At 36.6% G+C, this 13,713-nt stretch overlaps 4 protein-coding genes across 4 annotated transcripts in view; all 4 read right to left on the bottom strand.

The window, feature by feature from the left end:
* Window positions 1-1,143: 1,143 nt before the first annotated feature.
* On the bottom strand, window positions 1,144-4,149 carry LOC106309385 (cation/H(+) antiporter 6A-like). The gene is made up of 4 exons (XM_013746412.1): window positions 3,748-4,149; window positions 2,634-3,650; window positions 1,881-2,543; window positions 1,144-1,641 (listed from the first exon to the last, which is right to left on the bottom strand). Exons 1-4 carry the CDS (start codon window positions 4,024-4,026, stop codon window positions 1,144-1,146), a joined length of 2,457 nt encoding a protein of 818 aa, XP_013601866.1. The 5' UTR covers window positions 4,027-4,149.
* A 681-nt stretch (window positions 4,150-4,830) lies between these two features.
* On the bottom strand, window positions 4,831-7,865 carry LOC106309384 (cation/H(+) antiporter 5). Its single transcript, XM_013746410.1, has 4 exons — window positions 7,584-7,865; window positions 6,416-7,435; window positions 5,658-6,317; window positions 4,831-5,298 (listed from the first exon to the last, which is right to left on the bottom strand). Exons 1-4 carry the CDS (start codon window positions 7,863-7,865, stop codon window positions 4,831-4,833), a joined length of 2,430 nt encoding a protein of 809 aa, XP_013601864.1.
* A 576-nt stretch (window positions 7,866-8,441) lies between these two features.
* On the bottom strand, window positions 8,442-9,372 carry LOC106309795 (uncharacterized protein At1g08160-like). The gene has a single exon (XM_013746930.1). The coding sequence runs from the start codon at window positions 9,241-9,243 to the stop codon at window positions 8,620-8,622; it is 624 nt and encodes a 207-aa protein (XP_013602384.1). The 5' UTR covers window positions 9,244-9,372; the 3' UTR covers window positions 8,442-8,619.
* A 3,918-nt stretch (window positions 9,373-13,290) lies between these two features.
* Window positions 13,291-13,713, bottom strand: part of LOC106309383 — a 4,266-nt gene continuing 3,843 nt past the window's right edge. The window contains exon 3 of the mRNA XM_013746409.1: window positions 13,291-13,632. Within this exon, the coding sequence (XP_013601863.1) occupies window positions 13,291-13,632 (342 nt within the window). The remainder of the gene's footprint in view (window positions 13,633-13,713) is intronic.

Below are 13,713 nucleotides of genomic sequence, written 5' to 3'. Positions count from 1 at the left end.
TTCAATTTCGATGTAAAAACAAATATATTATGAAGATGGTTGACAGTTCTTGGTAGGCATGGGCATTCGGGGTCCCAATCGGGTTTCGGTTTTATCCATTCGGGTTTTGGTTTATCGGGTTTATCAAAATCAACCCAATTTATCAAAATCAACCCCATTCGGGTTATATAAAAGTTCAGTTCGGGACCGGTTCGGGTTCTATCGGGTTCGGATCGGGGTTAGTAAATCTTCAAAAAACCGGTATAACCCATTGTACTTTCGGGTTCGGGTCCCAATCGGTTCTTCGGTTTAAAAATACCTGATTTGAACCTATTTTGTAACTAAAACATAAATGAAATCGGTTCTTCGGATTTAAAATACATGATTTGTACATATTTTAATAGCCAAAACATAAGTAAAATCGATTCAAAAATAAGAAAAAACATCAAACGTGATCATTCAAAATCAAGCGAAAGATAAACATAGTTAGTGATAGAAAAAAAACCAGATAAATAAAATCATAAAACAAAAACTAAGTTCTCATGAAATGAGAAACATTATTCAATGAAAACAAAACCAAAATCTAAAAACTTCAGGCTTCAACATAACCGCCACATTCCACCATCAACCTTCGTGTAACAGATAATTATTTTAGAAGTTCAATAATATCTTAAAGTATTTTGGATACATATTAAGAATTAAGATCATATTTGGTAGAAGTTCTTTTTGTGATTTTAAATGTTTCGGGTTCTATCGGATATCCATTTAGGTCCGGGTTCGGTTCGGATAATACCCATAACCCAAAATACCAAAAAACAGGATCTATTCGGTATTTATGTCGGGTTCGGATCGGTTCGGATTCATTTTTATCGGATCGGGTTCGGTTCGGATTTTCGGGTTCGGTTTATTTGCCCAACCCTAGTTCTTGGTTTGAATTGAACCGTCGGACACTTTTTCTAAATAAGTAAAAAGGAGGTTAATTTTGGTAATCTAAGAAGCGATCAATTTTTTTTATCATATTTAGAAGAAAATCTTGAAATTATCATTTTCTGAAGAAAATCCAATCATTGTACTCCATAACTTGACGCACTTTATACATCCTAAACTATTTTTCTACGACAAGCACAAATAAAAGAGCTGAGCAGTGAACATATCTCACATGCATCACTTAGATAACCCTCTTTTGCTTTTGGCACTATGAAAGTATTCTTGTTTTTGTACAACCAACACTGACGCTCTAGAAGGAAACTCATGTGATGCTAGTAAATCTCCAATGGGTCCCAATTCATCAAACTCAGCCCACTCACTAATTCCGTTTGTAACCTCGGTACCCACTCCGCTGCTTCTCCCAACTACAAACAAGTCATAATCATTGGCCATGGATCGCAAGATTTTGGAGGTCTCAGATCCATCGGAAACCGTTGTATCGATATATGTCACATAGTCATCATTTTCCTTGACGTCGAACCCAATGATGTTAGTCACGGTCTCCTTCAGGCTAACCATTTGGAAGTTCTCCCCCAAGTACTGGTTCTCTATTTCAGAAATTTTTGGAATGAATCTTATGATAGTGAGGCTTATCCGCTTCTCTGTCAGTCTCATTCGATTAGTTACCGCCAAAGCCTCTCTATCGTCCTTTCCATCGTTAAAAATTAAACATATCTGCATAGGTGAGAGCTTGATAAGGTTATACACTAGCCTTTTTCATTTTCATGTGCATTGCAAACAAAATTGTACATGCAAACACCAAATTACCTGCAAAAGTATTTCTTTTAAAAATGAAAGTATCTTGTTTTATAAAAATTTTGGCCTTATATCTCCACATAGCTAGGCAAAAATGATAGATAGACTTTTAGAACTAAATTAAAAATCGAAATGTGTTATTTGGATAATATCAGTACCTTGCTGTGATACTCGGCCATATGATGTTCCACGATGGGTTTGCGATAGATAAAGATTCCAACAGAGCACGGGGCTCGTCTCAAGACGTTAATGTTGATCATTCTCAGCTTATCATCGCTGGAGATAACTGTGGAGCGATCAACAGACCAGGTACGGTGGAAAGGAAGCAGAATCAGATATAGGCTTCTGGATAGGGCTAGCCAACAAATATCCTCATGCATGTGTTTGGACATAGAGACTGAAGTGAAAATATCCAATGATATATATTCAAAGAATTGTTTGTGGAAGCTACGGAATGAACTTATGACACTGTCGGAACAAGAAATACTTCCGGGCTCTGGTTGTTGCAACTGGTGGGAAATGAACATAGGACTGGCCTGACCCATAAGTTCAATGAGGTGGAGTACATTGCACGCCATTGGGGAATATTCTGATGGGTTGAAAGCTCCTGAAAGGCTGATCATAGAAGTTATGTGATCAGGTTTGTAGATGCACACAAGAGACTGGAGCTCTCCGCCGTCTTTCAAGATTACCATATTCCTTTTTTGGTAGCATTTGAATCTTTTGGTTGGGTCATGGACGAGCTCCAAGGCCATTGGTATGAAGATAGAGTTTAAGAAGATGAACGTAGCTATGATTGTGAAAACTTCTGGTGTTACTTTCTGTCAAAGATGTTCAATGATTTAATATGTGTGTTGTTAACAAAAAACCATACAATCTTCATATTGATACATATATAGAACGGAAGGTACCTTTATTTCAACGGCATATGTGAAGTAGGAGAGCTCGAAGACCCCCTTATTACTATATACAAGGGCTAGAGCAAAGGAGTCTCTTAAGGGCATTTTAAAAGCATATGCAGCTATGGTTGAAGCAATGAATTTTGTGACATTCACAGAAAGAATAAGGGAAACAGCCTCATATAGCTGGCCCTCCATCCGTGCAAGATTTACACACTCTTTCAATAACCATGAGAGATCCAGTTGCATCATGGTTAATGATCCAAAGAGAGGAAATATAACCCCAAGATTAAAGCTCTCAAACTTTTGAACAAAAGTTGAACCTAAAGGATATCCGTGGGGAACAGTCAAGCCAAGAACAAATGATCCTGCGGGTCCAAAAAGACCAATCATCTTAAAATATTGGAAAGAGAAGAAAGCGAGCGCCAAAATCAAGTAGATGTAAATATCCTTGACCGGCCTCCCTTCTGGAGTCTGCTTGATCACCCAATACATAGCTGGCCTCACCACATATACCATACATGCGAAAAAGAAGCAGCTAAATATGGTTTGGACCAATCCTTCATATCCTTCCCAGTGCATGGCATTCAAAAACGTTGCAATAAAAGCCATCATGTCAGTCACCATGGCACCCGAAAGTGCTATCCTTCCAAACTCCGAGTGTTTGATCTTGAGGTCTCTTAGGAGTGTGTCAATGCTTGTGAACGCGGATATGCTTTGCAAGAACATGAGCAACCTGTATTCCGTTGTCAGCAAGGTTATATGGCCTCTTCGTTTTCTCAATCTAAACATGATGTTCCCACATACCAAGGGTACGAACATTGTGGTGAACCCAATCACACTAGCTTTTTTTCCCATCTGCAATCCCGTTCCAGCATCCATTGTAACACCTTTCAGGAACCAATATAAAAGGAACCCGAAACCCCCCAGTGTCTCGGCGATCTTTGGTCGGCTATCATCAGGGAAATATATGTTATGGAGCCAAGAGGTGCTGCTTAAGTGACAAGTTTTACCTAATATCACCCCTGCCTTCACCGACAAGAAATTACATTTTAGAAATGCATCGTTATTTGTTGAAATGAAAAAAAAAAACATGGGGGGAGGTATATTAAGATAAGAAACTCACAATCATCATATGAGTGAATCTAGGTACTCGAAGACCCATTTTGTTGCATGAGAATTCGAAGAGACGCCAAAGAACAAAAGTAGACAATATTATGATCTCGAGATTGGGTAGCGGATATTCCCAGAAGCTCAACCCTCGTGACTTGTCAACCAATCTCTCCCATACACCGTGCGAGTTTAACGTGAAAGGGTGTGTCTCGCAGAATAGAGACGTGTTCTTATCTTCCTTGTAGCCTCTCCATGCAACGTCCAAGTAATCCATGTGTACACGTTGATCCATTTTAGGGAGATAAAATGAGAATTGGCGAAGATTAGCTTTAGGATCAAAATCTTGTGGATTGGTTTAGGGTTTGTAGTTCAATTGGGGACGAGAAGAAGTCTAGAAGAAAGGGTTTGTAATAAATTTTGACTTAGGAAAATGACAAAACTTGAATGACCTGCAAACAATAGGTACGTATCAGTTAACAATTAATCACCATGTTTATTTTGTTTTCTATGCTATTTGTAGCTACATTGTTCTCCATCCCATGTTTCTTTTACATCGTTTATATTTTTTATATATAGAAATTTCCATCCGCTAATAATAAAAGAAAAATATTATAGATTCTTATTAAAAGTTAAAACTTATGTGTTTTAGACATTTTCGTTGACCAAAAAAAAAAATACACTTTAAAACTTTTGGAAAATAGTGACTTTTCACTATGTTTCAACACTAGTATTATGGATGCTTTTTTTTTGTTAAAGTATTATGGATGCTTAATAATGGATATATCGAACTTTCGTATGCAGTGCGAAAATATAGAACTTGTAAACTTCGTACTCAGTTAATGAAATGGACGTAACTCTCACAACAATATAAACCACAAAAAAAATAGTTTTATTTTCTATTTTTGTCGTTCTTTAGAATTGCACATGAAGATTAACTCTTTGACATGGGAATTGCTTTGGCACTAATTGCCACGAGGCAGACGAATTGTCACTTAATTTTCCTTTACTTTGGAATTTTGTGGCTATAAATGTATCATGTATCATGTATATGAGAAGTGTATTTCTGTTTTGGTATCTTCTTATAAATGTAATACAATTATCTACAAGCTACATTCTGTTGTTGTTGCACCACCAATACCGACCCTCTTTGGGGAAAATCTGATGCCACCAACAAATCTCCGATCACACCTAACTCATCGAACTCCGTCCATTCACTCAATGCTCTTGTTACATCGGTCCCCATTCCTGAGCTCCTACCCACCACGAATAAATCAAAAGCACTAGCGATTGAGAGAAGGATCCTTGATGTGTCGGAACCGTCGTCAACTGTCTCCTCCAAATATTCCACAAAGTTATGTTCTCCTTCCGAAGGTGTAATGCTGTTCCTCAACGTCTCCTTAAGCTCTGCTGTGTCCAGCATCTGATCCCACCCTGTGGTCATACCGACCACTGTCCCTGGGACTAGCTTCAACACGGTTAGTCTCACTTTCTGGTTCCTCATCATGTGCTTCCCCATTGCCAAGGCTTCTCTGTCGTCTTTCCCGCCCACAAAAATTGCGCATACCTGGTTTTAGACAAATTCAAGATGATTGTGTAAATGTCTAGTTTTTTTTACAAATAAAAGTGTTCACTTATTATTTTGTTTTTTGGCTTATATCTACGTTTGTTTTTTTAAGAGGGGAAACGAAGATGTGCCTTTTTTGAGAAAAAAATTATTCCAAATTAAAAAAAAAAAAAAAAAATTCAAGGGATCTTGATATTTTGGAAGCAATAAACATTTTAAAATTAATTTTAATTAAAAAAATCTTTCTATAATTTGGGATTTTTTAAAAAAATTTGGAGGTCAAAACTATTAGAAACTAACAAACATAAACACAAAACCTGACGTTTGAAAACAACCAAAGCTTCAATATATGTGCGTACCTTAAAAATGGGTTCGCGCTTTTGCGCAGATACCATCTTTTGGCGATGGACTAAGACCCCCACAGAGCAAGGCGCTTGACTCAAGACATTGATGTTAACGTTCCTACGCATCACGTCGTCTGAGACCACAGTTGTATGGTCGAGTGACCATATTTTGTGGAAAGGGAGCATAATAAAAGAAACTTGTTTGTCGAGAGCAAGCGAGTAAATCTCTTGGTGCATGTACTTAGGGTTTGAGATGGATGTGAACAATTCCACCGTTATAGATTTCCAGAAATGTTTGAACTCGTCAAAAGCGATGAGAACGTTGGTGGAATATGACCGGCCTCCCGGCTCAGCCTTTTGAATTTGGTGGGAGATGAAGAGTGGATTGTCCAAACCAACAAGCTCGATGAGATTAAGCACGTTGCAAGTAAGCAAGGAATCTTCTAGAGGGAAAGCTTGTTCTAGAAAATTTATCACCCCTGAGATGTGGTCTGATTTGTGAATGCACGTTAGAAATTTCATCTCTGATCCAAGCTTCAAGCTCATTAGATTCCTCTTCTGGAAACATATGAAACGGCTCGACCCATCGTATAGGTAATGTATCACCACTGGTAATACCGTAGAGCTGAATAGAATCATTAGAGCCAATGTCGTGAACGACTTCACTTGAAGAGTCTGTAAATCAAACACAATATATAACATTTGATTATTGCAAAGTTAATTAGAATATTGATTATTCTTGGATATAAACAAAAAATAATACTAGTACTCACTTTTTTTTCAACGGCGTACATAAAATAACACATCTCAACGAACCCTTTGTTGCTGAGAATGAGTGACATAACGAAAGAGTCAGTCAAAGGCATTTTAGCTAGCAGTGGAGGAATAGTTGTGAAGAACATCTTGGAGGCCGAGACGACGACGATGATGTTCAAGGCTTCATACATCTGACCATCATAATGCCTTAGCTTCTGGACCTCTTCAACCAACCAAGGTCCATCGATTTGAAGCATTGGGAAGAACAAGAAAAGTGGCAAGAGGATCCCAGTGTTAAAGCTTTCAAACTTTTGTACCAATGCAGACCCTAGAGGAGGACCGTGAGGCACACACAACCCCAAAAGGAAAGGCCCAATAGCAGGAAAAAAGTGAAGCATCTTCAAATACTCAAAAGAAAAGAAAGATAAAATGATGATTATGTAGATAACATATTCCTTAACCGGTCTCTCTTCCGGTGTGCGTCTGACAACCAACAACATCAACGGTCTAAATATCCAAACCAGCACTATAACAAATCCAACAACTCCTACGCCTTGCATGGCGGAGACCCTCCAGTCCGACCAGGCAAATAGGGCAACTACGTTAATACCAACGCCAGTTGCATCAGCCACCATGGCTGTCGAGAGAACGATCCTTCCGAACTCTGAGTGGTCAATCTCTAGATCCCTTATTAGCCTTGAGATACCAGTAAAAGCCGAGATGCTCTGCATGAAAATTATTGTCCTGTACTCAACTCCTGTCAAGTTCTTACCACCAGTTTCTCTCAGCGACCCGAACACAATGTTAGCCGTGAAGATAGGGAAAAGAACAGTGACGATTCCGGTGAAAACCGCTTTCGAACCTGTCCTCTTAATCATTCCAACATCCATTTTAACACCTTCAAGGAACCAATAAAAGACAAAGGCAAACGCACCAACCGTGTCGGGGACTTTTGGTCTAAGATCATCCGGGAAAAATATGCGTTGGACCAACCAGTCATTAGGCAAAAGACTCGTCTGGCTCAAGGCTGCCCCGGCCTTCAACAAAACAAAAAAAACATTTAAACGATTTTAATAGGAGAACTTGTGGATTACGAGATCGCCTAGAATATATATATATATTTCCTTATAGTTAGTTATCTACTAATATATTTGTTTGAATCTAAAAGAAAAGAAAGGCTCTTACAAGCATCATAGAGGTGATTCTTGGAACCGGGAGACGTATCTTCTTTAGCAAGAAATAAATAAAATTCCATAAGCAGAGTACTAGGAAGATTACAGCCTCGAGTCGGGGAAGATCATAGTCCCATATCAGCAGCCCTGTTCCACTTGGTAGTAGGTACTTCTCCCACACGCCAGAAGAGCTCACAACAATGGGTAGTTTCTCGCAGAACTTGGTCCCATCGTCACTAAAACAATATCCACGCGACGTTACCTCGTTCCAAAAGGTAACGTTAAATGAATCCATTTTTTTCTTCTTGCGGGCAAAGAAGAAAATCGAGAGAAAATATTTTACAGTGTCCAGAAAACTTACAAATTAAACAGAAAACTTGATGTTATCTTTTTATAAACAAACGCGTTTTGTAGATACTCTGCTAAACATAGTCGAGCGTGCGGTTAATTATTTTGTTTTGTTTTATTTGGTCAATGGTTAAATCCACTGCACAAAATAACTAACCGTTCATATATAGTTATTTGTGACTAATTGCCAATACAAGGTTACTTTATGTTTGTTTTACCTCTCTGCTTATTTAGGAGTCTCCATCTAATTGTATCTGTTACTAGCTAGTTCTGCATGCAATCTCAGGTGTTTATTGTTTTAGAAAGTTGTATATGAATTACGATAAAATTATTAATTTGCTGTTCAATATTTTTTTCAATTTTATTGATTCTAACTAAAAATTTTGCAGCTGGAAAATATATATTAGAATTGTCTAGGAGGGTTGTTGAATTGTAAGAAACTTCTCACTAGATACATACATATATCAAACTTAATTTGATACATACAAATATAAAACATTTTATCATATAAAAAGAATAATAATGAAAGATAAAGACAGATAAATGAATGCATACAAAAGAACCAAAAAAAACAAAGAAGAACTTCAAAAGAAATACACACATACACATCCACACAATCAATTAAGGACACATAGCAAATTAATTTAATACACGTATAATGCACACAAATAGAACCAATTCAATTCGATAAATAATCCAAACTAAAGACGAGTTTTGCATAAAACTCTCTGGAATCCATCCAACGAGTTCGCCGTAACGTTGATCATTATCGGCGTACATACACCTTTCAACGTACGTCTCCTCGACCGAAAAATCCACGTCTTGTAGCTCACTCTAGCCGTTATATACACTTCCATTTCGATCACCCCTTTGGTCGTTTCAGCTCTCAAGTCCTTAGCATTAAACTTAGACAATGCCACGTTGTGCGACACAAGCTGCGTCTCAATTCTTGTTTCGTTCTTAGGACGCTGCTTGAAGGCAGAGATCTCCTTGTGAGCCACGGACTGGTTATGGTGAGCCGTGGAGATGCGCATGGAGTGATATCTCACGGAGACATGTTTCTCCGGGTTGTATGATTTGATCACATAGTTGAATTTGGCGCTAATGTGATCATCCTTGGCTATGGCAAAATCTTGGACCGACGCTGCTTCTACAGTATAGACGAGTGTCTTTGGCCTGAGGGTGAGGTATGTGATCAATATAGCGAGACCCACAAGGAGACCTAAGAGGACGAGGGCGACAATGATGCATAGGACGGGGTTCAAACCCCTACCTGGCAACGGTTGCGGTTGCGTTCGCCGAGGCTGTTGGTTCTGAGGAGCCATTGCTAGAGAGGGTTTTGATGGAGAGTTATATAACTGATTTCTAGTTAATTGGTAGGAAAAGATAGGAGCAACGATTAATTTGATTGTGTTGCTATTCTTTGATACATTTATATAAGGGGACTAACACTGATAGTTAGATTCTTTGCCTTTGTGTAAGGATTAGTCCCAAAACTGTTAATATAACATTCTTAATTCTTTGGCATTGCTTGTGAATAAATCAAGAAATCTTAGAAGCTGGAAGATTCGTACTTTTTGCTTGTTTGTTTGTTTTTTTAAAAAAAATTCTTTGCTTCTTCTTGTAATATTGTCGCTAGTACTTTGGATGATTATAACTATCAGATAATATGTCATTTTTCTTTCCAATTTACCTATAAATTTGGTCGTATATATATAAATATATATATATATATAAATATATACATATATATGTACTTAACTACTTATATATTTATAGAAAATATGATTCAATCAACGATCCAAATCAATTTCATAATTATGACACACCAAAGAATGAGAATCTGTGTACTTGGTATTGGTTAGTTTATTTATTTTTTTTTTTTGTCAGCAGCAAAGCAGATTCATATAGACTCTGCGAACCATCCCGGTAACTCTGCATCCATATGAACGACAAACGACGGTTGTTTCCTTGCACTGCGTGCTAGACTATCCGCCTTTGAGTTCTGTGTCCGTGGTACATGAATGATCTCTGAGCTGTTGAAACTTCTCTTCAAGAACTTGATGTCTTCCAAATAACTTGCAAAGGCTGGCCACTCTTCTGGTTCCGAAACCATCTTCACCAATTGAGCATAATCCGTTGCAAAAGTAACACAAGACTGTCGAAGATTCCTCATGCATTCCATTGCCCATATGAGAGCCTCTATCTCTGTGTGTAGTGGCGACTGACTCGCTCTCGTATTCCTTGCTCCCACTAGTCCATCGTAACCTTCCAAGATACTGTACCATCCTTGCCCTGAATATTTATCCTCTGTTTTCCAAGATCCGTCCGTAAAACACCAAAATCAACATTATAATATAATGCACATGTAATTATTACAGTTTCATTAACAGAACAGGACGAAGAAAATATTTTGAGATTTTTAGTAATCATTCATCAGTATGCATTATCCAAGAACATGACAAATAAAACAGTACATTTGCTTTCTTGATGATGAGAGAAAAAATTCCCATTCACTTTAGGGGTTAACATCGTTGTGCTTAGTTATTCATCTTGGCACTGTCGGAAGCCTTTATTCCTTTCCAAAAATGTGCAAAGGAAGGAAAGATGGACAGAAATTTTTCTCTTTTCTTGAGCAATATAAGAAACAGGATTAATGGATTTATTTCAGAAAATGCGTTTCTTTCCCTTTTTCATAGTAAAATATTGTATTTACATGTTCTATGAAATTAACCTAACTTTTCCGACCGATAAACAGTCGATTAATGAGTGGCAAAAAACAATTTTCGTAGCCTTAAAAAAAAACCATTTTCGAAAAGAAGAAAATCAGAAAACAAAGCATTTGGTAACATGCATGCTATATCTATATCTCTATATATAGCATCGTTAGATCAAATGCCTAATCCATTACGAATTTTGTGGTTAAAACTAGGGATGAGCGTTCGGGTACCTATTCGGGTTCGGTTCGGATCAAATCGGGTTTCGGGTTTAAAGATTTCAGCCCCATTCGAGTATTTCTAAATTTTGGTTCGGGTTCGGTTCGGATCTTTGCGGGTTCGGTTCGGGTTCAGATAACCCATTTAAATTATTTTTAAAATTTTAGTATTCATTATATGCTTAAAAATTTTCAAAATCTATAAAGCAAAATAATATATTACATATAAATTTGTATAATTTATGTCAATATACCCAAAATTAACATATAAATTGGTTTGATTTGAATATTTGGATAGAAAATCAATAGATATTTTAAGCATTTTGGTGTTTTGAATATATTTTAGCTATTTTAGACATTTACTTTTGACTATTTATGTATATTTTCAAGTATTTTAGACAACATAAGAGTATCTTATATATTTTGGATGTTTTTAATATATATTAAATCTAAAAATAAGTAATATATTTAGGTATATAAATCTGTTTCGGTTACATTTGGGTACCCGAGATACTTCGGTTCGGGTCGGGTTCGGTTTCGGTTCTTTAGATACCAAAATTTTGAACCCGTTCGGATATTTAATCAATTTCGGTTCGGGTTTGGTACTACTTTTTCGGAACGGGTTAGGTTCGGTTCTTTGGATCCGGTTTTTTTGTCCAGCCCTAGTTAAAACCCTTCAACTAAGTTTATTTTGGAATAAAACCCATAAACTAAATATTTATTAAAATAGTCCTTAAACTAATTTTATTTAATGAATTAAACTAGAGAGAATTTGTTGAATATGCATAATTTTGATCAATATTAGGTAACTACCCTAATGGCATCTAAAACAATAATCTCTGTAGCACAATGAACATAAACTGACAGCTTTGCCCCTGCCCCAACATTCATCATCTTTTTTCCCTCTGTCGTGATTTTCTATGTTTGTCATATATTTCTTCTCTTTCTAATAATTTGTTTTCAATACACAGATTACTACTCAACCTTAATTCAAGTAAAATTTTCTCCCCAAATCCAGAGCCGATTTTCCCATCAACTCCTTAATCGTCGTCTACACCATTTCCAACATAAATTCTACACTGATCTCCTCTTCTTCAACTCATACTCGTCACCATGGCATCAAGAAAGTGTTCCCAAATTATGAATTTTCCACCAATGAATAGGAATTGCGATTCTTTGCAGAACTTTAGTGAATCGATAATTTACAAAAGAGAGAAAAAACAAAGTAGCAAACTTGAGTGTATATTATTGTATGTTAACAGAGAACATTTAATGCTAAGCTTTAACATATAATATTATAGGAATTGTTAGTGGATAACTTGTTTAATATAAACATATACTTATCATATAATGAAAATCAATCTTATCATATTTTTTTTTGGTTTATATATGATACAATAATTGTTAACCGTAAATAATATATACGTTAACTAGATAATGATTTAGTTAGCCGATAACTTATTTTGTAACATTTAACAAACCAAACCATGTATCAGCTAACAATATATACTTTTAACATCATACCAACCATTTAAAAAAGCGATAACATGTTTTATAACAGCTAACAAAACATGTATCGGCTAATAAAAATATTTTGTAGAAATTTACAAACCATGCATCATATAACACATCTATTTCTAAGCAAATTTTTTTAACGATAATGATAGAAGTTAGCAAGGTAAATTTTTTGTAGCATCTACCAAATCACGTATCAGCTATCAATAGCTATCTTTTAGCATGTATTAGCTAATGACAACATATTGTATAAAAATTTACAAACTATTATCATATAACAGAAACTAATTTGTAACAAATAAATTTTACTTAAAATTTTAACAGCTAACTAAACATGTATATGCTTACAAGACTTAATATATAGCATCTAATCAAATATTTATCAGTTAATAAAAATCTAGTTGTTGTATAATGATTACAAATACTTGTAATTGAAATGTGAGATTAAGGTCGTCGTTATTAATCTTGGGAAGAACCCACTCTTTCTTAATGATAAGGTCCATCCTTATCCTTACAGCCATGTGCATTTATGATAGAGAGCGGAAGCTTAGGTAACAAGTAATCTAACAAGAACTTGAAAAGAACTTGCAAGATCGATAGATTCTTGGTGCGTTGATACTCTCAACGAAGCAAGAAGGTCTTTTGATATTGACGATACTCTCGGCAAGATCAAAATAGGGTTAGAGTACTCCTCTAAGTGCTTTTATAAGCTCTGTACGTAAACTGAAGTTTTATAAATCAAAGTAGTGTCCCCAATACAAAGTCTAAAGTTTGATATATAAACTAATTCTAAAAAGCCAAGTCCTAATTCGAAAAGGAAATCTAGTATTATCTATTCCTATAATTAAAAGGAAAACCATACGTAAAGCTCAAGTAAAGGCCGAGGTTTGAACGAGGCCCATAGTAAAGACGGTGTGCTGCATCAGGTTCCCCCGGGTGGCGGAGGATTCGTCCACGAATCTGGAACGTCATTATCGCCATGAAAATGAGAAAGGTGTTTAACATTGAAGACATCCGAAGTGCGCAAATCCGAAGGGAGCTTGACGCGGTACACATTTGGATTTATGCATTCGACAACCTCCACTGGTCCGATCTTCTTGGACTTAAGTTTGTTATATTCGCGCAAAGGAAGGCGCTCTTTTGTAAGATACACCCAAACCTGGTCTCCTGGTGCGAATAGAACTTCTCGTCGTTTTGAATCTGCCGCCAATTTGTATTTGGAAGCTGCCTGTGTTACATTTTGTTGAGCTGTCTGGTGTAGTTCCTGCAAGTTGTCAACAAACTCAATTGCTTCGCCATGATGGCGAGTCAAGTCAGGTACTGTCGCGAGGTCCAACGGGCAACG

This window comes from Brassica oleracea, chromosome C8 (genome assembly GCF_000695525.1).
Source record: "Brassica oleracea var. oleracea cultivar TO1000 chromosome C8, BOL, whole genome shotgun sequence".
In the NCBI taxonomy this organism is placed as follows: domain Eukaryota; kingdom Viridiplantae; phylum Streptophyta; class Magnoliopsida; order Brassicales; family Brassicaceae; genus Brassica; species Brassica oleracea.
The sequence above is the reverse complement of the archived record's forward strand: the minus strand, read 5'-3'. Positions and strand labels throughout refer to the sequence as shown.